Source organism: Misgurnus anguillicaudatus, chromosome 2, assembly GCF_027580225.2.
Source record: "Misgurnus anguillicaudatus chromosome 2, ASM2758022v2, whole genome shotgun sequence".
NCBI classification, from domain to species: Eukaryota; Metazoa; Chordata; class Actinopteri; order Cypriniformes; family Cobitidae; genus Misgurnus; species Misgurnus anguillicaudatus.
The window spans coordinates 45,086,308-45,113,156 of NC_073338.2; the positions used below are offsets into that span (position 1 = coordinate 45,086,308).

The following is a 26,849-nucleotide window of genomic DNA, read 5'->3' on the forward strand; positions in this document are numbered from 1 at the left end:
ACCGTATCGACCTATCTATCCATCCATCTACCGTATCGACCTATCTATCCATCCATCTACCGTATCGACCTATTTATCCGTCTACCATGTCGCCCTATCTATCAATCTACCGTATCAACCTATCTATCTGTCTGTCTGTCTATGTATCCCACCGACCTGTCTATCTACCGCACCGACCCGTCTATCCGTCTACCGCACCGACCCGTCTATCCGTCTACCGCACCGACCCGTCTATCCGTCTACCGCACCGACCCGTCTACCGCACCGACCTGTCTATCCGTCTACCGCACCGACCTGTCTATCCGTCTACCGCACCGACCTGTCTATCCGTCTACCGCACCGACCTGTCTATCCGTCTACCGCACCGACCTGTCTATCCGTCTACCGCACCGACCTGTCTTTCTACCTTTTTCGACCTATCTATTTATCATATCTATTAGGGATGTAACGGTATTTAAAAATTTACGATACGGTAGTACCCCGGTATGCTGCCCACGGTACTGTATCTATCTATCTATCTATCTATCTATCTATCTATCTATCTATCTATCTATCTATCTATCTATCTATCTATCTATCTATCTATCTATCTATCTATCTATCTATCTATCTATCTATCTATCTATCTATCTATCTATCTATCTATCTATCTATCTATCTATCTATCTATCTATCTATCTATCTATCTATCTATCTATCTATCTATCTATCTATCTATCTATCTATCTATCTATCTATCTATCTATCTATCTATCTATCTATCTATCTATCTATCTATCTATCTATCTATCTATCTATCTATCTATCTATCTATCTATCTATCTATCTATCTATCTATCTATCTATCTATCTATCTATTTATAATTGAATTTGAATAGCATATTTTAGTCAGCACATCTGTAAGACTGAGACTACAAGTTTACAAACCACCCATTTTTCTCTATTATGCCTTTTTAATATTGTGTTAAGTGATTTATTTGATCGGTCTAAGTGGCATTTTGAGTGGTTTAACAAACTGGTCTCTCTCTCTCTCTCTCTCTCTTTCTCTTTCTTTATTTAAGGGTTTCTTTAATGCTTTGAGGCTGGTGGCATCAGCTCAAGGTGGAAGTGAAGTGAATCTGAACAGTTTGAACAGGAACATCTCACCACCTGTTCCTACTTTTGTGAGTATCAACAATACATAAAGAACAATTCAAGCATCTGAATGTGTCATATAAGATAAAAGATGCTTTGTAAACAACACACCTGTGCATTTTATCCATCACTGTCAACTAGCTGAATGGTGTTGCGCTGATGTTTACACATGGACATATTGGCATTTCTTGTGTTGTATTGTTCTGCATTTTGTAAATCACTTTGTATGAAAGATATACATGTACATGTTATGATAAATGGGTTTGTGTGTTGCTTAGAGAGAAACTGGCAGCCCTTCTCTGAACATCACGTCATCTGTTGGTGACTCTAGCTGGGCAGTAAAGGTACAGAACTGGATTAAAACCATTTCAAAAGATAAACGCAATACAAGAAACATGTTTCAATATTTCAAATGGTCCTTGGCTTCACTAGTTGGAAGATAAAGCGAAGTATGATGGGATATTTGAGAGCCTCTCTCCAGTTGGTGGGCTGTTGGCAGGGGATAAAGTTAAACCAGTCCTCATGAACTCAAATCTGCCTCTCGATGTGCTTGGAAAGGTAAGCATTTTTATTTTGCAATGCTATTTAGTAATGTATTTTAAATTGACTTGACATTGAACACGTCATTTCATTTGACAGATTTGGGACCTTAGTGATATTGACAGAAATGGACACTTGGATAAAGACGAGTTTGCAGTGGTGAGCATTATGTTAAATAAAAAAAAAAACATCTATTTATCCAGTCTGGGCTCTGGGTAGTTGTGACGTGAATTCATTTAGGCACAGTAATAACTGATGTTTGTTTTAAGATCTGACAACATCTTCTTCTCAGGCGATGCACCTGGTATATGCAGCCAGAGAGAAGGAACCCATGCCATCCGCTCTTCCCCCCTCCCTTATCCCTCCATCCAAGCGGAAGAAAATTCCAGGTGGCCTCCCGGGATCAGTTCCTGTTCTTCCCTCCAGTCCCTTCCTCCTAAAAGAGAGCCTGCGGCCCACAACTCCCCTCTCTCGGAGTTCCCTAGGCAGCAGCTCAAGTCTCTCTCCATCAAACTCATTCAGGAGGTCCACTGCAACTCCACCACTGCAGTCACAAATACAATCACAGGTGCGTAGCAGAGTGCAATGCAGACAGTCGGGTTAAAACCTGCACATCCTGATGTAAAAGTCAGGATACGAGTCTGACGAGATTCCTCGGAGGAATTGATGCCACAATGACTACATGTTTTTTATTGCGATGTTCCACGTAGTCCTTATTAGAGTTAACTACAAATTACATGATCTGATTTTAATAGGAATCTTCGTTTGCATAGCTAGGTATGGGACGGTATGAAAATTTCATATCATGATTATAGTGACCAAAGTTATCATGGTTATCAATATTATTAGCGATGCTCCGATCAATGCCGATCTCCACTAAAAATACGTGGCCGATCACTATTCTGAATCGGACAGCCGATCTTATTCACAGTAGAGATGCGCGGATGGGCTATTATTTTTCGCAACCGCATCACAAAACTCATCATCCGTCCGCCATCCATCCGCACCAACGTTTCTGACCAGTTTTCAAAACCGCACCCGGCCGCCATCCGCTGACTGGGCGATGCAAGGCGCTGCTGATGACAGCCCTGCTGATGACAGCCCTGCTGATGACAGCCGCGAGACTAGAAAGCTCTAGAATATCTGCAGTGAACTCAGTCTCCGATCAGCGCACATGGGACAAAAATAAATAAATAAATAGCCTAAATTAAACGCACAAATGACATAGTCTGCACTGGTGTCATCCTGATTTACCACTTTGTAAAACTTATTCCAGGCAACCCTTTTCTGACCTTCTATTTCCTTTGTTTTTAATTCTCATTTTTTGAGTTTGCCACGTACCTCCTTCAACGGCGTTGATAAGAGCTGTGTCAAAATGTGTCCTCATTTCTCCGCGCTGTTAATGATAGAACGAATGGATCCTTAACAGCCGAGGCTATCCCAAACAATTAAAACCTTTATTAAACAAAAGTGTATTAGAAAACTTTTTCTTGTCACTGTTTTAGTATTATAAGTTATATTTTGTGTTAATATTATTCGGTTTATGTTGCATATATTTTTAAGGTTGATTATTTGATATACTGTTGAATAGTTTAATCTACATCAATGTGTCATATTTTCTAAAATAAATTAATATCTTATTAATATTAATTATTTTCTGATTACATATACATAAGTCAGAAATGTCTCCGCTGTTTATTGCTGACAGGCGCGGTGGGCGCTACTGGGGGCGCGTGCAACAGGTGACGCAAATTATGGGTCCTCAGAAGGCTCGACCGTCTCATTTCAGTTCTCTTCGCGAACTTCTGAGCCTGCCACCTTGAAAGACAGAGTGCTCACCTTTTAAGGTCGCATGCTTAGAAGGACACAGCTAATAACAAGCAGTCGATCCGCCACCCGCCCGAATTTAATTAAAATATTATTTTTCGTCACGTCATCTGCCCGATCCGCGGTTTATCCGCGGAGTCCGCGGCTGTAACCGCCAACCGCACATCTCTAATTCACAGCTATTTCATGTAATACGGCTTTTGATCAGTAAGTCCCTATCGATCTAAAATCACTGTTAGGTTGAGTCGTTTATAACATGCATTTGAAAAGCGAACATAATTATTAAACGTATTCTTTATTATCATGAAAATACCTGAAAAGGTTTTAATAACAGAAATATTAATATATCCTTAATACATTTACTGGAGCTGTGTGTGTATTGTTCTTCGTCTACGCGCATTTTGAGTTTCTGCACGAGTGCGCCCCCTGGCTTTTGGATGTAGAGGCATATCGCCGTAATTCATTGAGAAGCATAGCAAGCATTATCGGCCGATCGGTCGGAGCATCCCTAAATATTATTGTGGTTTTGTTAAAATAAGATGGAAATGTTCAAAAAGAACTGATACACACTGATACATTTGAACAAGTTTTATTTTTGAAAATCACAATTTAATATTTCATGTCCCTGAAATTATTTCTGTGGTAAAAAATAAAAATAATCTCTTTAATAAGTTTATCGTGAATGAATACAATACATTATCCCTTAAATGCCTTCTTGTTTAAAAAACTGTGTTGCATGTGCGCGTCTGCGTCAAACTGATTCTGGCTGGACAGGATTTACTGCAAGTTTTCAAAATCACGGTAATTAAACACGGTTATAATGATGATTACATTTTAAACGATAATTCTAACCATCAGGACATTTTATCGTGGTTAATCGGAAACCGGTAATTGTCCCATCCCAATTCCATACTCATAAGTGGGTTTTTGTTAGATTGTGATATTGCTTTTTCGAGAAATTGGGAATTTTGCACATAAAAAAATTAAAACTGTGCCAACTTGTCATTAGACACTTCACTTTTATTGAAAATATACTCATTTTCCAGCTCCACTAGAGTTTTGGAATTCATTCAGCCGATCTTCGGGTCTGGTGCTACCACTTTTAGCATAGCTTAGCACAATCCATTGAATCTGATTAGACCATTAGCATCGCTTCTATAAATAATAACCAAAGAGTTTCGATATTTTTCCTATTTAAAACTTGACTCTTCTGTAGTTACATTGTGCTAAGACAGACGGAAAATTAAAAGTTGCGATTTTCTAGGCAGATATGCAGCAGGCACAATGATATTACGCAGTGCCCCAAAATAGTCCCCTGCTTTTGAAAGTTACTAAGGGGACTATTTTCGGCTGCTGAGTAATATCATTGCGCCTCTTGCAGCCATGTTACAGCAGCAAAGTCATTGATTATTACGCCAGAATGAGAGTATAGTTCCTAGACATATCTGCCTAGAAAGTCACAAATTTTAATTTTTCGTCTGTCTTAGCACACAAAGTAACTACAGAAGAGTCAAGTTTTAAATAGGAAAAATATCCGAACTCTTCAGTTATTTTTAGCGCGATGTTAATGGTCTAATCAGATTCAATGGATTATGCTAAGCTATGCTAAAAGTGCTAGGGCCAGACCCGGAGATCAACTGAATGGATTCCAAAACGGTAAAAATCAAATGTTTAACTCAAGGGGAGCTGGAAAATAAGCATATTTTCAAAAAAAGTTGAGTGTCCCTTTATAGCAGATGTGTGTGTTGCAGGTCTCTTCTGAGCACTGGGTGGTGCCAGCGGAGGACAGAGATCAATATGAAGAAATCTTTGAACTGGCAGACTCCGATTTTGATGGCCGTGTTGGAGGAGGTGAAGTGAAGGATATCTTCATTAACTCCGGCCTGCCACAGAGCGTCCTGGCGCATATATGGTGAGACACCAGCAGTCCGTAACTAGATTTAAGATGAAAATAATTATATTTACTAAGTTGTCTTAAATGGATCACATGGCCTGTTGTGTGTGTGCAGGTCTCTGGCTGACACTAAGAGTACAGGCAAACTCACCAAAGAGCAGTTCTGTCTAGCCATGTTTCTCATACAAGAGAAGGTGAAGGGAGTCGATCCTCCACAGAGTCTGACCCCTGATATGATCCCACCTTCAGAACGAGGCGCTGCAAGCACACCTGTGAGTGAACGAGACACAAAACACATACAGAAATCTAATCGGAAATGTATGGGTGTCAGAAAGTGCTCGATGACTTGTGACTGAATTAAAGAGCACCTATTATGACAGATGTGTATTGGCATTGTGTGAACACAACCACCCTACTATGAAAAAAATCCACCCACTCTTTTTTTATTTATTATTTTTAAACCAAAGAACCATGCTGTTTTGATTCTCTTGTTAATGTGACATCACATTGATAAAGCCCCGCCCACAGTAACTGACTGACAATCCTTCAATACCATAGTTTCAGCCCTCAGCGAGTTGTACACTGCCATATCTCAATAGTGAGATACTGTTGCCTCAAACTTTATTTACAGGAATCACATTTATTTAAACTGATAGCGCTCATTTTCTGTTGATAAGGGAGTGAGGAACTGTATCTCATTTGCATTTAAAGGACAAGTTCGGTATTTTACACTTAAAGCCCTGTTTTCAGATTGTTTATGATGAAATAGAACGGTTTTGACTGAAATTTGGACATATTATGCTGGCCCGAGAATTTTCGGGTGTTTCTTGTTTCACCCCACCTCTATAATGGCTGCATAGGTGCACAGGAATCCTTCCTAAAATGCATTAAACTTTCGTTTACAAAGACGTGAAACTCACCGAGTGGTCAGGGGTGTTCACTGATCTGCTCACACCAAAATCGCTGCAAAAGACGCATTCCAACAGGTTTTATCGTAGTTTTTGTCCAAATCCATTGACTTGTATTAGATGTGCTGTGAGGTACGGTATTACTCCTCGTACGGGACGTTGTTTGTATTCTTACAATTGGCAAAGGTGGATTATCTCCAACAACTGGGCTGGAGTGTCTATTATTCAAGCTCTCAGCGGAAGAATATACGGGTGTGAGGTGTTTAGAAAAATAGGTCCACAAGTTTACAACCAATGCTAAAACACCTGTTGGAAATCATCTTTTGCGGCGATTTGTGTGTGGGCATACCGGTGAGCGCCCCTGGCCGCTCGGTGAGTTTCATGTCTTTGTGAGCGAAAGTTTAATGCATTTTAGGAAGGATTGTTCCTGTGCACCTACACACATTGTAGAGGTGGGAGGTGAAACAACAAACACCCGAAAATTCTCGGGGCAGCATCATATGTCCAAATTTCAGTCAAAATCGTTCTATTTCATCATAAACAATCTGAAAACAGGGCTTTAAGTGTAAAATACCAAACTTGTCCTTAAAAGGCACAGACACGAAAACAGCGGGTTTTTGCTCCCACCCAAATAGGGGCATTTTTGACATGCTATAATAATTTTTTTTTTGGGGGGGTTTTAAGCCAAAATGTCACAGACACATTCTGGTCACACCTGAGACTTAATATTATATCTTGTAAAAATTGTCATTATAGGTGCCCTTTAATGGACATGGATGTTAGTAGCAGGTGTACACAGGGTCTTTCAGTGGGCGCTGTGGCTATAGTTTAGTAACTATAAGCAGTTAAAGGGCTAGTTCACATAAAAATGAAAATTCTGTCATCATTTACTCACTCACATAAACCCACATAATTTTTTTTGTTCTGATGAACACAAAGGAAGATATTTTTAGAAATGTTTGTAACCAGACTGTTTGTATACCCCATTCACTTCCATAGTAGGGAAAAAGAATACTATGGAAGTAAATGGGGTCCACAAACGTTTTGGTTACAAACATTTCTCACAAATATCTTCCTTTGTGTTCATTAGAGATGTTTATATAGATTTGTAACAACATAAGAGTGAGTAAATGATGACAGTATTTTCATTTTTGGGTGAACTATCCCTTTAAGCGTCGAAAAAATATCATGTTTGAGTATTCAGTTCATCACTGTGTTGTTAATACTGTAACCCACTTGCTTTTTTGCATTGAGTTATTACTTCCTACATTTTTGTGACATTGATCTTTATTCTTTCCTCGCCTTGGTAATATTTCTCTGCTTAAACTCTGTTTTTTTCTCTCTTCTCTGGTCTGCTTTAGGCACTGTCTGGATTCACATCATCAGTCGGATCTGAATTGGGTTCTTTTACCAATCTGAACAGGGTAAGAGATTGTGGAAAGTATCTTTTTTGATTTAGATCCTGCATGAACTTCTTTAAAAATAGTTTGATTAGTTATTTTCTTTTGATAAAATCTGGACTGACAACTCATTTAACTTATAAAGAGCTACATATGTTTTTTTTAAATATTCAGTGTGAAATGATGTAGTTCAGGACTTGATGTCATCACTAAAGAAAAGCCATTTCAGAAGCAAAATTTTTACAGTTTGATAGGATTATAATAATATTGTTGTCTTTAAAATGCACAGTTTGAGACAGAAAATCTATTAAATAGATAAATATTATACATTGATTTCAGGTTGCCACTTGCCAGGTAGTAATGTCGCCCCCTAGTGTCCATAGAGGGACATTACATAGTTAAATGCATCTAGATAGGTGCTTGATAGTTCACTTAAAAATGAAAGTTATGTAATTTACTCACTCTCAAGATCTTACACACGTGTATTAATTTATTTGTTCTGTTATTATGATATTTTGAGCACTGTTTGTAACCATATTTTTGAGCACCATTGACTTCCATAATATTTTCTGTTTCCTGCTTGATTACAAATATTTTAAGTTGTGTTCAGCAAAACAAGAAAATTCATGCAGGTTGTAACAACTTAAGGGGGTGACTAAATAATGACAGAATTTTCATTTTTGGTTAACAATCCCATGGGCCTCCACAGACTTCTGAGGCCTCAAGATGACTTACAATTATTTAAGAAAAATTAAGAACTTATATAACCAAAGCAACTAGATCAGTGTATTTTGTAGGTACTAAAGATTAAGTAAATATATAGATATAAATATAAATATACAGCTTTATTGTTATGCCAAGCTTTAAACTATTTAAAGTGGTTGAAGTTGTGAATTGGGGGCCTTCAAATATTGTTGTGGACAATCGGGGGCTTGAAGTCAAAAGGTTGGGATTTTCTTAGTTGAATCATCTCTGACACAATGTGGTATTTTTCCAGGACAGCAGCAGTTCTGTTGGGTTAATAGAGCTGACAGGAATCAAGGATATCGATGACATCCAACAAGAGATCTCAAAGCTGCAGAGTGAAAGAGAGAGAGTTTGATGGAGCTTTGTTGACACGATATAATGCACTTAACTTAAACCACTTGCTTTTATTTCACTACGGGTTGCATTTACTTTTATATCAATATTTACTTAATATTTCATTTTTATTGAATCAAAGTGAGAAACGCACTTTAGAGAATGAAATCAGACTGAAGGAAGACAGCCTGCGACAGAAGAATGGTGAAGTCCAGGTGAGGATGTCGGTCTATTCGTACAGTATGAAGTTGAATCCTGTCATGTGTCACCCTGATAGACTTTATTTAATGTAATGGCTGGTGTTATGGTTGTTTTTGACAGGAGGCACAGAGAGATTTGGAGCGGCAAAACATTGGTGTTCAGGAGCTGGAGCACCAGAAGCTTGATGCTCAGGATCGACTTAATGAGATGGAGCAGCAGAGAGCAAAGTTGGAGAGCACGCTGGATGACACCAAGAACAAATGGCAAGAAGAAAATGCCAAGGTTAGAGATTCCCATTTAATCCAGGATATACGATTGACCTTCCTGAAACCACTTCATATCATTGTCTAAGTAGATGTTTCCCGTGACCTGTTACAGTTGTGCATTAGACAGATGCTTTTATTTAAAGCAACTTAAGCCCTTTTCACACACAGATTACTGAAAATGCACGTAAAATGCGTCCGGCATTTGATTTAAATTCATTCGCACTGCCAATGATTTTTTTAGAATCTGTGCGTGCATTTACACAGATCCCGTAAAGACATATTTAAAGTCCTGCAGCCTCTTTTATGAACTTTGATCTTCAGTTCTCTCCATAGATTTTCTATGGGATTTAGGTAAGGTGGTTGAGAAACCTCTCCACTGTATAATCTTTATGTTCGGCAATTTTAAAGGTGACATAGAATGATTGAACGGAGTATTTATCCTTGTTCTGTGATGTGACATGTAGACAAAAATGTTTTTGTTTGGGTCTGTAATGCCTTAGAAGCTTCCTAAAAACCTCTCTCAGATAGCTCTATTAGCGTGGGGGATTTTAAACAAGTGGTTTTGCACCTATTTGGCTCCCCCTACTGGCTTACCTTGCAATCTCATTACTGATTGGCTGACTTTGCTGCCACTCAAAAAATGTAGCCAATTATTTTAAAGTGGATGGGCAGTTAGATGCCTGTGATGTCATAAGCATCAGTTTTTTAGATTGGGCTGTTTTCTGGCTAACATTTCTAAAAGAGGAATTTCTATGAGACTGAGATGTTTAGCATGTTTAGCACTTTTTGTATGTTTGTGAATGTGGGTAGACTACAATTATTCAACAAAGACAAGGTAAAAATGGTTTTTCATTCTCTGTCCCCTTTAATGACTATAAAGAGGAGCACCAGCCTGAGAGGAGTTTTTGAAACAAGATCAGAGATACTTTTATAGGTGTGCCTGACACATTTTGATTCAGTCTGCTTTTGTTTGTGCAGATCTCATCACTGCAGACTCAGGTGTCATCTAAGGAGTCAGATATGCAGGTGCAGGAGAAGGAGGTGAACCGGACGAAGATGGACCTCTACTGTATGGAACAGGAGGAGAAACGGTTGGAAGACAGTCTGCATGCTGGCAAAGCTAAATTAGAGAGCATCCTTAAACTTCTCAAAACATCACAGGACGAGGTGGACCAGGTCAACATGCACCACACAGTTAACTATTGATTTAATCGAAATGGTTATGTTCAGTGTTTCTATAAAAATGCATCCAGCATCACAAAAATGGCATCACGTAGTCACCAGCTACAGAAAATACACTATCACTGCACTCATGTCAATCTTGGGTACCTATAGAGTAGTATTTCATTCTTCACGTCCAAAAAGTCTTTTGTGTGGTCAGATTTATAAAAGACAGAACAGCCTTTCCATTTTTTACAAAAAGGTCCAACTCTTGGAAGCGTATGAAGGAAATAAAGAGCTACGAGTACAGCACAGCTATATGTTTGTGTTGTTTATATTATTTGCACTTATGCGCTGATTGCAAACAAAACACTTGAGATTAGATTTTAAACTGCCTATGGTTCCGACTCCTGAACGAGGTCTTTTAAAAGAACACGCCGACTTTTGATTTTAGCTTATTCACCGTATCCTCCAGAGTTAGATAAGTCCATACATACCCTTTTCATCTCTGTGCGTCCCGTAACTTTGTCTGAGGCACCTACTGCTAGCCTAGCTTAGCACAAAACTGAAAGTACTGGGAACTATATTCTCAGAAGGTGAAGCACTGCTACTTTGGCGGATATTTGCTTCAAGTCTTTGTGCTAAGCTAGGCTAGCGGTGGGTGCGTCAGACGGGGCGCACGAAGATGAAAAGTGTATGTATGCACTTTTCTAATTCTGGGAGACACGGTGAATAAGCTCAAATTTCCTTTAACGCTGGAACCGCTCTATCATTCAGTTGTAAACGACTGGCAAATCCGGTGTCGAACTGGGCCTTGTTTGTTAAGCAATCGTCTCCGAAATGCAGGTAACAAACATAAACCCATTCGCAATTATCTTACTGTCCAGGAAAAAAACAAAGTGCATTCACTGTTGTCTTAAAACAGGGTTACTTGGAAAGCTAAATAAGTTTTTTTTCTCCTTACTTCCAAAAACAAACTTCTTTCATTGTGCTATTGTTGATTCTTGATATATAACAAAGTTATACTCCATCACACGCTCAACTAGGGTTGTGCCGATAGATGATAGTATCGTGTATCGACGATTGTCAGACATACCACTAATAGCGGGCTTTCATGAAGATAGTTGGCAATGGGTATTATTATCATCGTCATAGTTTTACATTAACATGCGCATTGTGTGTCTTTCCTCGCATGAGAGCGTTTGTGGGCTTCACTTTGCGCCAGGGAGCTTTCTCGCAGGCACATGGACTCCATGCTTGCGTCTTGGACTCTTGCAAGGACTTGAATGCGCATGGACCTAAATTGACTCCTCCTAGCACCTGAACTTGTAATATGTGTGGCTCTGACATTTCCTTGCACTAGATAGGTTGTTAGGCAAGCAAAGTGTTAAAACCAGCGAGTTTGTTGTTCTCACTCCCTGGCACGCAGGAACTTGTAGAGCACCTGGACTTAATGACGCGGATGGATTAATGGCATACGTTTTACGAAGGTTGAGGTTATGACACTGTTGCTCTTGCTTCTTTTTGTCCACCAATCAAGTGACTTGTCATAAATAAGTAAATTAACAAGTCAATAAATGTGCAAACTACTGCCCTGGCCCCCCGACTCTATCGCGTTTTGTCGATCTCACAGGCTGATGATAGGATAGATCTCAAAATGGGGCAAATCGCCCAACACTACGCTCAACTGCTTTTTTAACACTGTGCCTTTGTTTAGCATGAGAATTACAACTCTTTAGCCGTTTATTATTCAGAATGTATACCGTTAACCCCCAAAAAGTACATATATATTAGATATATGGGTGATTCTCACGAAATCCAGACTTAAAAGGTGTCCAGCATCAGATTTTTATAAAAAGACATTGAAGTCATTTTTTTTGCACATTTAGGAGTGTCTGAACTTACTATAACCATTATTTTTAGAGGATTTAAAAAATATTTCCTATAGAATTATTTACATTTTTTAGATTATCATTATAAAAAATATCATTACCGCAACATGATATTACAATAAATATATGCATTTACAAACTCGTGGTTCGGTAATGAGAACTAAAAAGTTGTCTAGATACTATAACAAGCAAAATTTCAACTTTTATCTGGAGAGAAAAAAGAACTGTTTACCTGGTAGCCATCTTGAGTGTCACAGTCAATTATGTCCCTTCCAACAATTTTTTTTTTGAAAATGTTAGTTCCTTGAGGGCTTAAACAATGATTGAAAATTGTTGCGGAGGATGAGAACATTTTTCTTGTACACATTCATATTTCTTATTATTGTCTTTACATTTACCAATGATCACCAAATACCACATGTTTCTTTACTGTGAATGTTTATAGTATAACATGCACTGAAGATTTTTATCTTTTTAGATTTTTTAATTATAAATATTTCCATGTCAAAATCCAGTCATGGACACATTGCGGTAATGAAAAATGTGGAAAAAAACTAAATTGGTTCGTATGATGTCATTTGAAATCATGTGCAAAATAGTACGTGAGGAGATGTTTGTAACTGTTTGCTTTTTATTTTGATACTCTTACTTTGCATTTACTTTTTTTATCAAATTGTTTCATGACACCTCATAAGTCTAATTTCGCCAGAATCACCCATATGGCATTTTGTATAGTACATTTATTCCTGTTATAAACATTATAGATCACAGAAACACTGATCTGTTAATTTACATGATATATTACTATGCATTAAAAACATGTATAGTGATGTTTGTATCGTGACCTTGTTCCTACAGACGCGCACTGACCTCAGTGACATACAGATCGCACAACGAGAACTCAATGAAACCATCGAGCGCTACAGCAAAGCCCTGAATGATAGCATGACAAGCCTGGCCGAGCTGGACCGACTTATTGGCGACGAGAGCCCCAGCACAGATGTCCCGGTGGGTTTTTAAAAAGTACTGTAGTGTGATTTAACAATTCAAGTTTTTCTGATTTAAAGAGATGACTATGAAACTCAAGTCCATAAAATCAAACTATGTGCATGCATGCACTATTAATACGTTTTAGACTTTCCATCAAAATTAAATAAGTATTTCATACTTTTTTACATTTGAAAGTTCCCTAATCCAGGTTTATTGGCTATTAAATTTTCTTTTGCTCAGTCATCCATTGACGGGTTAAGAAAAAACATCACGTAACATTGACGTGAGGGTGACTTAACATTTGTTATCGTGATGGTAATTACACCACACACACTGGCTTACTGTCAAACAGCTCACTTTTTCCTCGAAAGACTCACCTCTGACATCAGAAGGTCCCGTTGCCCCAGCACAGGAAATGAGGATGCGGCCCGTCGACCCGTAGAGCTTTACGTTGCCCTCCTCGTTCTCATTACAGTGATAATATTTTCCCAGCACTCAGAAGAGCAGAGCAAACATGAGCTGAATGCTGTGTGTGTTTCAGGAGTCGTCTTTGGTTAAGTCCAGGATGGCCATGTTTAACAGCAGCAGCTCTAAAGGCCTCAACGCAGACCCGTTTCAAAGTGAAGACCCCTTCAAAAGTGACCCTTTCAATAAAGGTGGGCTTTTAATGACTAGGAGATCTGTGCCCCAGTCCCTGCATTTAATTCATGTGAAATTGATACAAACTATCCAGCTGTGTGTACTTGTGAACTGTGTTTATTAATACATTTTATTCTAGTTATTTTATTTTTTTTATTATTAATGTGCTGCTGTATAAGTAATGACTTCGAAATATTGATTACCTTTATTTTTTTTTATTTTCTAGCTGATCCATTTGGAGGAGATCCGTTTCAGCAAAGTGACCCATTCAGCGATCCGTTTGCTAACTCGGATCCATTTGGTGAAAATTCCTCCAGCAACGTTAAGGTAATAAACATTCAGAAATCTACAGGATGTGTTATAGTTGGGTGATTCTCACGAAACCATTGAAACACCACGGCACTAATAATTTTATCTTTAAAATGTGTAATATAGTAACATTAAAAAGCATCAGAATTAACACAATACTGTGTTCTACCTTGCACAATGTGTGATTTCAACATAAGAATTTATCATTGTAAATTTTATCTCATTTTCTGCTGAAATTCTCATTACCGCAATGTGTCCGGCTGTGTTTGAACATGCGTTATGTTGTAATTTAATCAAATTAACACAAAAATATTAAGAAAAAAAATAAATGGATGTTTTGCTAGACTACTTTAGATGACAGAAAAAATATTTACTGAATATTCATGTATAATAATAATGAAGAAAAATTAGGAAAATGATGTGTCCATGCCTGATGTTCTCATCCTCCGCAACACTTTTTGAGAACAGTTTAAGCACACATACAGAATTTTAATAAAGTTTGATTTTGAGTGACCAAGCACATGGACCAGTTACTTCAAGATGGCTACCAGGTAAGATTATGTTTTTACAGTTAATTTGAAATATTGTCTTGTCAGAATGCTTACACGACATTTTGATTATCATTACCGCAACAGATGCTTATTAAATGTTAATTTAATTAATAGAAGCATAATACTTTGATTTTAAATGCATGCGCAGAATCTCCAAATTATGTTCTTTCAGGTTTGTCATGTCATTTTGAAAATATGTCAGTGTTGATGTTTTCTGACTGTTGCGGTAATGAGATTTTTGAAGACTAATTTTTTTAATTATGTTACAAAAAGTGTTAAATGATAAGTAAAAGTTTTTAAATTAATGTTCCCATTTACTCCAGACTTTGTTTTTCAATGTCTGGTGCGAAAAAAAGTGAATTTAAGCAATTTTTACATTTTCATGCTTGACATTTTTAAAACCAAGTTTTCGTGAGAATCAACCAGTTATACATCTCCTGGTCCTAACAATTAGAATATCATCAAAAAGTTGATTTATTTCCCTAATTCCATTCAAAAAGTGAAACTTGTATATTATATGCATTTATTATACACAGACTGATATATTTCAAATGTTTATTACTTTTAACTTTTGATGATTATAAGTGACAACTAAGGAAAATCCCAAAATCAGTATCTCAGAAAATTAGAACATTACTTAAGACCAATACAATAAAAGGTTTTTAAGAAATCTTGGCCAACTGAAAAGTATGAATATGAAAAGTATGAGCATGTACAGGCTAAGCACTCAATAGTTGGGGATCCTTTTGCCTGAATTACTGCAATGTGTTGTGTCATGGAGTCGATCAGTCTGTGGCACTGCTCAGATGTTATGAGAGCCCAGATTGCTCTGATAGTGGCCTTCAGATCTTCTGCATTGTTGGCAGGATGTCTGGCATATCACATCTTCCTCTTCACAATACCCCATAGATTTTCTATGGGGTTAAGGTCAGGCGAGTTTGCCTACCAATTCAGGGATATCATGGTCTTTAAACCAGGTACTGGTAGCTTTGGCACTGTGTGCAGGTGCCAAGTCCGGTTTGAAAATGAAATCTGTATCTCCTTAAAGTTGGTCAGCAGCAGGAAGCATGAAGTGCTGTAAAACTTCCTGGTATACGGCTGCGTTGACCTTGGACCTCAGAAACACAGTGGACCAACACCAGCAGATAACATGGCACCCAAAAGCATGACTGTGGAAACTTTACACTAGACCTCAAGCAACGTGGATTGTATGATTCTCCTCTCTTCCTCCGGACACTGAGACCCTGATTTCCAAAGGAAATGCAAAATTGACTTTCATCAGAGAACATAACTTTGAACGAGACGCTGTTGTTCAAGAGTGGCTAGGCGCAAGGAATGCGACAGCTGAAACCCATGTCTTGCATACGTCTGTGCGTAGTGGTTCTTAAAGCACTGCCTTCAGCTGCAGTCCACTCTTTTTAAAATGTTGCTTGTACACTTTTTTCGACCACATCTTTTCCTTCCCTTCGCCTCTGTATTAATGTGCTTGGACACAGAGCTCTGTGAACAGCCAGTCTCTTTTGCAATGACCTTTTGTGTCTTGCCCTCCTTGTGCAAAGTGTCAGTGGTCGTCTTTTGGACAACTGTCAAGTCAGCAGTCTTCCCCATGATTGTGTAGCCTACAGAACTAGACCGAGAGACCATTTAAAGTCGCCATGAAACAGAAGTAGCGACTGCCTTATTTTCCCCGTGGTGACGTATATCCGAATGAAACGGCTTCTGGAATGAAATAAGGCAGGGCTGGATTTGAATCTGTCTATCGAGATCTGATTGGATCGTTTGAAGTTGGGTCGTGTTGCTAATTGCTAATTGCTAATCGCTGCGATCTTCTCCCGGACCCCAATCACCTGCCATACCATATGACCGGAAGTGAAGAGAGATCGTTTTGAGGAGGGTTGGAGATATGCATTTTTGATTAAAGTCATTTGTTAATAATACCACAATATTAAAAAAATATATATATTGTTTTTCATTTCAATTTCATTGCGACTTTAAAGGCCTTTGCAAGTGTTTTGAGTTAATAAGCTGATTAGAGTGTGGCACCAGGTGTCTTCCATGTTGAACCTTTTCACAATATTCTAATTTTCTGAGATACTGAATTTGGGATTTTCCTTAGTTGTCAGTTATAATCATCAAAATTAAAAGTAATAATCATTTGAAATATATCAGTCTGTGTGTAATGAATAAATATAATATAATATACAAGTTTCACTTTTTGAATCGAATTAGTGAAATAAATCAACTTTTTGATGATATTGTTTTAATTATATGACATGTATATTGACAGAAGGTTTTCTATATTATGTAGGATGATTTTATGCCGAAAATGGTGAATTACAAATCAGATCACAAATTATGTTTCTGTCAGTTTGGTTGTGGATCCAACTTCAGCTTTTCAAATTATAGTTGCATTTCAACTTAAAACCGTAAATTAAACTGAAGTGCCTGAGTAACTTTTTCTCAAGAGAACTTCTTCCGTGTGGCCACATGTGAACTGATGTTTTGGGTGGCGGTGTGGTTTGAGTCTCGCTGTACATAGGGAAATACTTCAGGAGTTACTCTTACTCTGTCATTCCCCTGATACCCTGAGAGAATGTGGTTGTTTGTTTATCTCATTCTTTCTCACACTTTCTCTATCCCTCACAGGCCATCTCTTTCAGAAGAAGACCCAGCCAGACGTCTACGAGTCCCAAACCTAAAGACTCAGGTATGATGTTTGTTGGGTTGGTTCTGTTCTCACTTTTCAGCATGCACCCCTCTTGTGTAGGGTGCACCGCCCCCAAAGAAAACTCATGACATATTACAATCCTAATACTTAAATTAAACAAAACATATTAAAGGTGACATAGAATGATTGAACAGAGTATTTATCCTTGTTCTGTGATGTGACATATAGACAAAAAATTTTTTGTTTGGGTCTGTAATGCCTTAGAAGCTACCTAAAAACCTCTCTCAGATAGCTCTATTAGGGTGGGGGATTTTAAACAAGTGGTTTTGCACCTATTTGGCTCCCCCTACTGGCTTAACTTGCAATCTCATTACTGATTGGCTGACTTTGCTGCCACTCAAAAAATGTAGCCTGTGATGTCATAAGCATCAGTTTTTCAGATTGGGCTGTTTTCTGGCTGACATTTCTAAAAGAGGAATTTCTATGAGACTGAGATGTTTAGCATGTTTAGCACTTTTTGTATGTTTGTGAATGTGGGTAGACTACCATTATTCAACAAAGACAAGGTAAAAATGGTTTTTCATTCTCTGTCCCCTTTAAAGGTCCCATTTTCCTGTGTTTTTGATGCTTTGATTGTGCTTACGTTGCGCAATATAACAAGGGTTCATGTTTCGTGTTGTGATTTGATAGCAGCTTAGCTTAGCCAGAGCCGTTTGAGCTTAGCCATTTGGCGATAAGTGTATTCTTGCGGGCAAAGGTTAGATAAAACTCTTATATTGACGTAATTTTTCCGGGAATTAGAGGGCTGTAGTCCAAACCGGCCATTCTCTGTAGTCCTTGAAAAGCGAATTCTGTTAAAGAAAAAATATCGCTTGGCATATTTTTGTTTTGTTTTGCTGAGGCCAGAGTATTTTTACAGTCTTTTGCAATGAGAGCCGTGTTAAAAAACTCCTGCAGCGAGCGAGTCATTGAGTCCCTGGTGGCCAAGATTTGAAAATTAAATTTTGGGTAAGGGGCTGCGCTTGGCAATTTCACTTTTTACTCAGCAGCCAATCACAGTGGATGAGGGGCGGGACAAATACCACACCAACCAGTTGGCTCATCGTAAATCTACTGATAAACAAAACAGAAGTATCATAGCAACCAAAGCTAAAACACTGCCAAGCGCTGGTGTTTTCAAAACAGCGCCTGACGTTTTAAACATTTCGGTGTACACAAGGCCTAATCCCAATAATGAGTGTTAACATTGTTTTGCATTAGCAAATACAACTGAACATTGTTTTTAAACAGGTTTTACTAGCACTGTGTTTTTTTAGAAAAACAAATCCCACCCCAAACCCATTGCTCGAGTAAGACGTTTACATATCGGACCGCTTAACAAAACAAAGCAGTGTTTTGAAAGTGCCACAGTGTTGATACTGCTCAAAATGGTCTTCTCAGTACTGTTGTGATGCTCGTTTCAAAGAGTAGATCAAAGATTGAGCCAGAAGAGCTTACACAATCCAGGCTAACGTCTTCATGAGCACTTTAACCACAAGAGTCAAGCACAATGACCAAACAAGCTGTACAACATGAGCCGACAGAGTTTGTGTTCAGAATCCGTGCAGAGTAAATCAAAGTCCAAACTCTCCTCGCATCTGTAAAACCACCAAAAGCGCATCTTTCCTTATTCTTCACGACATTCCAACATCTACGGCTATATTAATGGTGAGAACTGGTTGATCCAGACAAGTTTATCCATACACAGGTTGGGGGAGGGACAATTTGGTATTTCCAATTCACCTAACTTGAATGTTTTGGCCTTGTGTGAGAAAACCAGTGTACCCAGAGTAAAGCCACATTCACACAGGGAAAACATGCAAACTAGCCGGGGCTCGAACCAGGGACCTTTTTGCTGTGAGGAAAACGTGCTACCCATTGAGCCACTGTGCTGCCAACAACTTGCAATTTTAGTACTTTTTTTATTTCTGCAACTATTGTTTCTTTTGTTAACCAAAACTATCATGGAGGAGGCTGCAGGAGGTGCAAAAGTCCTTGATTATTATGCCAGAATGAGAGTATAGTTTTTAGCCATATCTGCCTAGAAAATTGCAGCTTTTAATTTTCCGTCTGTCTTAGTACACGGTGTAAATACAGAATAGGCAAGTTTTAAATAGGAAAAATATCGAAACTCTTTGGTTATTTTTGGGAGTGATTCTAATGGATTAATCCGATTTAATGGATTATGCTAAAAGTGGTAGCGCCAGACCCGGAGATCAGCTGAATGGATACCAAAATGGTAAAAATCAAATGTTTAAATCAAGGGGAGCTGGAAAATAAGCAATTTTTTTTTTTTAAAGTGGAGCATACTAGAATGTAGGGATGTAACGGTATCAAAAATTCACGGTACGGTAGTGTTTCGATATGATGCCCACGGTACGGTAATTATTGAAACATTTGCAGGAAGGAAAAAACAAATGAAGACTTGGAAAAACTGCCATAAGTGTTTATTAAACAAGCCTGAACATTACAATGTACAAAGTGTAGTGAAGTGTTTACAATTTTCATAAAAAGGACAAAAAAAATTAAGTTTCAGTTTAGTTTGTCGACTTTAAACAACTCCCAATCAGTCAGGTTTTAAGAATTGAGTGACTGCCTCAATTGACACAGTTTTTATTATTATTAAAATTAATGCTAATGCTTGGTACTCCTATGAAAGCAACGGTTGTGATTGTAGAATCAAGAAAAGATGATGGGTTTTAAGATGGGTCAAATCCTGAAAACATAAACAACCCAGTAAAAAATGAAAATTGCTTACTTATTGTAGCTGGACCTAGAGCTGAGGTCAGCTCACTTAATACAGGGGCGCGTTTCCCAATCGGAAGTCTGCAGCCTCTATGGGTCGCATTTGTAGGCTGCATACGTACTGAAGACCGTCTTATTTCAAAATATTAAAATTTTTCAAGTTGACTATTATTCTTATTTAATCGTGTATTATTGTAACACGCTTATGACTTGCGAATGTAATACTCAGTTAACTTAAATACACCAGGCGTGTAATGACGGATGCGGCCTGCATATGCGACCTAAGGAGGCTGCAACCTTCTAATTGAGAAACGGCATACACACTCTGCTCATTCACGGATTTACTCACTCGTTTTTTGAATGTCCATCACATTTTGTCCTTTCTCAATTCTTGTCACAGCGAATGCGAACTTTTTCGACACATCAGATTTAAAATTCGTGTTTCTTTTGCTTCCGCCATTGCCACTCCACTTGTAGAGAGGCGTCAGAGTAGCACGCATGGGATTATGGGAATTGTAGTTCCCGCGTCCCTCCATTCGCTCCACTTGGCCGGAAAAAAACTACACGTGTTGCCCGGAAGACCTGACGTTTTACCGATCATGTGACCACGGTGGTACCAGGAAAATTTTCTACCGCAATACCACGAAATTTATAATACCGTTACATCCCTACTAGAATGGTGCTTCACACGCTCCTTTTTATTCTTATCATAAACAAAAATGCATGCGAGTGATTTCTGAATAGAGAAATAACGGAAAATAAGCAAACTTCAGACGCTGCGGAAAACAAAACTACCAAGTGCAGAACTTTAACCATGTCTTGTCTTTCACAGGATTTTTGATCTGTGTAAATGCACACATAGATTCCGGAAAATAATTGGCAATGTAAATGAACCACAAATCAAACCATCCTGGACAATTCCGGGATGCATTTTCAGTGTATGTCTGTGTGAAAAGGGCTAAAGAGTATTTACCACAGAAATACTTGAACAAACGTTTTTTTGAAACTCTGAATGAATCGGAATGCATGAAATTAACTAGTGTTAATATCAGCTAGGCTTTTCCTCATCTTAAGGGATTAAATGCTGATGCAGAGATTACTTCCCCCTTAAAGGATTAGTCCATTTTCTTAAAAAAACTGATAATTTACTCACCACCATGTCATCCAAAATGTTGATGTCTTTTTTTGTTCAGTCGAGAAGAAATTATGTTTGTTGAGGAAAACATTCCAGGATTTTTCTTATTTTAGTGGACTTTAATGGAACCCAACACTTAGCAGTTTTAATGCAGTTTAAAATTGCAGTTTCAAAGGACTCCAAACGATCCCAAACGAGGCAAAAGGGTCTTATCTAGCGAAACAATTGTCATTTTTGGAAAGAAAAATAAAAAATATGCACTTTTAAACCACAACTTCTTGTCTTCCTCCTGTCCTGTGACACGCCAGCGCGACCTCACAAAATACGTTATCTCGTCAAGAGGTCACGAATGATGTATCAAAACTACACCCCAGTGTTTACAAGTGTGAAGAAAGAGGACCGTTCCGACGTTGTTGTATGTCGAATTATACAAATTAATGTGTTTGTGTCAGTTTGTTTAAAATGGTCCGCAAATGTGCGTTTCATATATGTAACACGTGACCTTTCCACGGCATTACGCAATTACGTGAGGTACGTGACACAGCTAGAGGAAAAAGACAAGTTGTGTTTTAAAAGTGCATATTTTTCTTGCCAAAAATGACAATCGTTTTGCTAGATAAGACCCTTATGCCTCGTTTGGGATCGTTTAGAGTCCTTTGAATCGACAGTTTTAATGCAGTTTAAGTGTTGGGGTCCATTGAAGTCCATAAAAAACTTAATTTCTTCTCGACTGATCAAAAAAAGGCATCAACATTTTGGATGACATGGTGGAGAGTAAATTATCTGGATTTTTTTTAAGAAAATTGACTAATTCTTTAAAAGATTGGTTGAAACCTTTGGGTTTTTATTTAGTCAAAACAAATGCGATTTTATGTTTCAAATAGAGATGGCGATAGAGAAGGTCACGGATTGTAGCTTTAACTAAAAAAACTAAAACTGAAATAAAATAAATGTATAAAATGATAAAAGTTTATAGCAGAATTACTACACATTAAACAAAATTATCATGAAAACTAAAAAATATAAATTAAAAGTTAATTAAATATATATTTACTATAGTAACTCTGAAAACTCCAATAACAAATCAAACTAAAATAACTCACATTTAGGGAAACTTGGCTGTTAAAAACCTCTGTGCCATACAAAAACACATTATCTGTTTAATTTTAAGACAGGTACCTGTTTCATAACTTTATTTTTAATATTTGGCGGTCACAATTTCCTGTGGCGTGATTCTATTAATAGTGCCTCTACGTACACGTTTAGCTACAGGTTTTCCAAAAATAATCCTGTGAAAACAGGGAACGCTTTGTGGCTCAACGCAACGGAAAAGTCCGAATGTCAGTTCTGAAGCGGAGGAGTGTAGCTGGATCCCAGACAGCTCTTTTTCACTCTCGTTTTTTCTCACATCACGTCCACCGTACAAGGTAAACAGGTATGTTGTTTTTGCCCGTAACGTCACAGGAAGCGCGGTTCATTTATGAGAAACACGCACACTGATGTTCTCCCTAAATAACACATTTTACTGGAACACAAGAGTGTGTGTTCAGAACTGTTAGCGGTCTCACACTTAAAGCATGCATGGGGGAAACTCGCACACGTTTCACTAGCTCAGCTTTCCTAGTGTCACAACAAACACACTGACTTTTAATAATTGGCCTTCGTAGGTTTTTTTACTGTATTTATTGGGTCATTCCTGCTATAAATCTTTCCAATTCTTTAACCTTAAAATAAGTATGCTTATGTTACATTGTGAAGAATTATTTTTATGTAATGGTACACCAGGCTTTCAGAAATATACTATGGTCAAACTCAGGCACTCGGGCCACTTATTATTTACACAGTGGAAAGAAAAACGAACAGGATGCCCAACATGACGTTAAAAAAAGAATTTGTCAGTGCTTAGTGAGGGACTGAAATGTAGCTTACATGAGCGTGTCAACTTTAAAAGGTTAAATGATTTAACGTGAGACCATACTGGTAATTTATACAGATTAATATTACATTAAACCAGTTATTTTCAACTTGGGGGTGTGTGACCTCCCAGGGGGCATGTTTTATGAAATTTTATTAAATGCATACATTTTGTGTAATTAAAGATCAGGAAAATAAGGCTACTAACCAACAGCACTACAAAAAGCGGGGTGGACACCAGAGCCGGCACCAGACCATAACTAACAGGGGGGCACGTGGCTTCCAACGGGGGGCACGCAATTAGCAACAATAACTTGCAAAAACAAGGCATTAAAACAACAAATACAGTTCAAGCACACACTCATATGATAGAACTAGTACAGACTGTCAGCTCATTTCCCGTATAAAGTGCAGAAGATCACAAACTTTAAGTTGTTAGTTGAACTATTTTGAAATTTGACTGCGGCGTGAGCGCCAGCTGCGCTCGCATAAGCTGCGCTCGCACTTTGCTCGACGAAGCAACAAACTGCCCTCGCGCGGTGCAAGCCATTGAAATGAATGGGTTTCATAGCGCAGCGCACACCGCGTCCTGATTTAAAAAAGCCGCTTTACGATAATCACGTTGTAATGCTGTTAACGGTCTATAGCCACACTTCACATTTAAGCTTACGTAAATAAAAACAACGCTAACTTGCCTTTAAAAAAGCTGAAGCCGGCGTGTATGAACATTAAACTTCCTTAAAACAGTGTCCTGTACATTTGAAAATTCCACTTTGACCTCTAATCTCCGAGTTTGAGCCAATCGGTGTTTGCATGAAGTCAGATGGTCCAGGCGGTGCTGGTTCGTTCTAAGTGTTCTAATATCCATATTTTACATGATCCATAAAATGCCACAAAAAACACGTTGCTAGTATCAAGTCACAAATATGCTAAAGACGTAAGACGCATGAGACGCCGCAATACAACCAATCAGAGAAACTGGTCTATTTTAATTAAAGAAAACATACATCAACTATATTTTCCACATTTGATTACATTAAAAGTCATGAAACATTTAATGTTTCATTTATTTAAATTATTCTTGATATATATTAAATTATTAAAAAACTGTGTAGGGGCCCCCACAACAACCTGTTTGGGGGGCACGGCCCGCGAACGCCCCCCCTTGACGCCGGCCCTGGTGGACAACAAAAAGTTTGAGAACCACTGAATTAAACCAATAGGGGATTATCACGCTTTTGGGTTTTGTGGGCGGGACTTGTTAACTTTGTGCATGTCCACTTCCGACGCAGTTAGGTTAGGTATCCTGTTAGGCAGTGGTAGAAAGTAAGTATAAATACTTTGCTGAAAGCGGAAGTACTACGTTTCAGCGTGATAATCCCCTATAAGTTATTGAATTTTCAAAGTCATATTGATAAAACCAGTTTCATCCACTTACCCGCTTCCTATCCCTACCGTGTTTATATTTATAAATATATATTAATCTCTCCCAAGGGTTTTTGTCCTTCTAGGAGTTTTTCCCACTGGGTTTTTTCCTAGGGTTTTTTTGTCCCCGGGAGAGTCGGCCAACTTTGGCTTAACTTAGCACTTTACTGTATACGTTACATTATTACTACGCTCGCTTGTACGGTATATTCTACTTCTTATATTATCTATTGATTTTCTGTGTTTTCCCCTACATCTATTCATGTAAAGCTGCTTTGAAACAATTAACAATTGTGAAAAGCGCTATATAAATAAAATTGAATTGAATTTAATAACTGATTGCTGGTTATAACCATTTTTCCAATTCATACCTCAACTACACAATTCATATACAACCATATTCAATTCAAATTTATACATATAGCACATTTCACAGTTTTGCAAACTTCTAGCAAAGCAGATTTACAGTAAATACAAAGTAGTACTTGCGTATACAATGTATATCGTATACAATATTAACAAGCAATGTGATCTTTAAAAATTTATGCGGCAGTTTCCCGGACAAGGTTTAGATTAATTCATGACTAAAGTAGTTTATACAAACATTCCTTAAAAAAAAAAACATTACTGGTGTGCATTTAGAGACAAAACAATGGCACTGATATATGTTAAGATATGCAGTGCAAGATGATTCTAAATTAAGACAGCTCAAACATGTGTTTTAGTCTTGGACTAAGATAAACCCTGTCTGGGAAATGGCCTCTAAATGTATTATATTAAGACAAGGTCACGAAACTTGATTGAGCCAAATATACACGAGCACAAGCAGTCTTTCACAAACTGTGAACGCTCAGAGCGATGTAATCACCTCATCAGAAACACACGTCACACTGCATATGGAAAACAAAAACGTGTGCTTTTCCGAAGCTCGGAAAGTCATGGAAAAGAAAACGAGAAACACTAGCCACATAGAGGCCACTCGCTTAAAATAGCCACCTGTGTTTGTGCCGATTCGTTCAATATACTGACATAACTAAATGTTGGCTGTGGGTTGAAATGTTTGGGGGTTATTTTTACTGTTGTGTTACTACATGTTTCCATACAATCGTTTGCTTGTTCCCTCTCATGAACAGACCCGTTTGCTGCGGCAGATCCTTTTAGTAGCAACGCTTTTGGAGGGAAAAGTGGCTTTGCAGATTTTTCCCACATGTCAAAGGTGAAACTTTAAAAAAAGTTGTTTTTAAAGTGTTACCAAGAGGATACACAGAAAATTAAGTGATTAAGAAATTTGTAGTGTGTAGATACAGATGATCTGTGTTTTTCCTCAAGGGCTCTGAGCCGATTGGCCGAAAGCCGACTTACCCTCTGCCCCCACCGAAGAAACCTGGGCCGCAGAGACCAGCGCCACCCCCTTACGGTGAGTAAAATCCCTTGCCAAGCATGCATCTGCATGCTTGTGATGTCATGATTTTATTATTTAGTTAAAATCTTGTGGTTGTATTTTCTAAACATTGAGAATTTTAACATTTTTCCACATACAGTATGTTACCCTGGAACACAAAACCAGTCATAATAAGCTGAATAAATAAGCTTTCAATTGATGTATAGACCCTTTTACAGCCCATGTGATCAAATAGCCTGCGCACGCATTTGAGCAACATAAGTGGTGTTATTCCCAATTGGTTCTAACGTGTTAGCAACTCAGAAAGTTTATTAAAACAAGTTCCAAGCATAAAAATGTCTGGTTGTTGCGTTTGGTTGCACTAATATAATATACGTATATATGTATCTAGACACTTTATATTTGGCCATCTGCTAACGTCTTCTATCCACTCCAGTATTGTACACGGATCTGGTAGCTGTGTTGAAAAAGTTGAAAAGTCAACTTTTTAAAATAACTTTCTCTGTCTGTGTTGCTTCACTGCTGATTCTTGCCATACTTCCGTTGCAAAACTGCGCGCGCATACGTTGCCACGTCATCATTGTGTACAAACAGTAAAAGGGTCTATGGTTTGTCAATATTTGGCAGAGATGCAACTACAGCTAGTGTTGTTTTTGGCAGCCTGTTTTAATTTTAGTTTTAGTCTAGTCTTTGTGTCAAGCTGTCATTTTAGTTTTTATAAGTTTTAGT

The 26,849-nt window shown here is 38.1% G+C and overlaps 1 protein-coding gene across 1 annotated transcript in view; it reads left to right on the forward strand.

The window, feature by feature from the left end:
- eps15l1b (epidermal growth factor receptor pathway substrate 15-like 1b) overlaps nucleotides 1-26,849 on the forward strand; it is a 54,866-nt gene that overhangs the window by 8,732 nt on the left and 19,285 nt on the right. Inside the window, exons 4-21 of the mRNA XM_073858366.1 lie at nucleotides 1,062-1,163; nucleotides 1,413-1,478; nucleotides 1,567-1,692; nucleotides 1,774-1,833; nucleotides 1,967-2,242; nucleotides 5,253-5,413; nucleotides 5,511-5,667; nucleotides 7,665-7,727; nucleotides 8,701-8,784; nucleotides 8,924-8,998; nucleotides 9,105-9,266; nucleotides 10,229-10,426; nucleotides 13,162-13,311; nucleotides 13,835-13,949; nucleotides 14,159-14,259; nucleotides 17,439-17,499; nucleotides 25,852-25,934; nucleotides 26,048-26,135. Coding sequence (XP_073714467.1) covers nucleotides 1,062-1,163; nucleotides 1,413-1,478; nucleotides 1,567-1,692; nucleotides 1,774-1,833; nucleotides 1,967-2,242; nucleotides 5,253-5,413; nucleotides 5,511-5,667; nucleotides 7,665-7,727; nucleotides 8,701-8,784; nucleotides 8,924-8,998; nucleotides 9,105-9,266; nucleotides 10,229-10,426; nucleotides 13,162-13,311; nucleotides 13,835-13,949; nucleotides 14,159-14,259; nucleotides 17,439-17,499; nucleotides 25,852-25,934; nucleotides 26,048-26,135 — 2,128 coding nt within the window. The remainder of the gene's footprint in view (nucleotides 1-1,061; nucleotides 1,164-1,412; nucleotides 1,479-1,566; nucleotides 1,693-1,773; nucleotides 1,834-1,966; nucleotides 2,243-5,252; nucleotides 5,414-5,510; nucleotides 5,668-7,664; nucleotides 7,728-8,700; nucleotides 8,785-8,923; nucleotides 8,999-9,104; nucleotides 9,267-10,228; nucleotides 10,427-13,161; nucleotides 13,312-13,834; nucleotides 13,950-14,158; nucleotides 14,260-17,438; nucleotides 17,500-25,851; nucleotides 25,935-26,047; nucleotides 26,136-26,849) is intronic.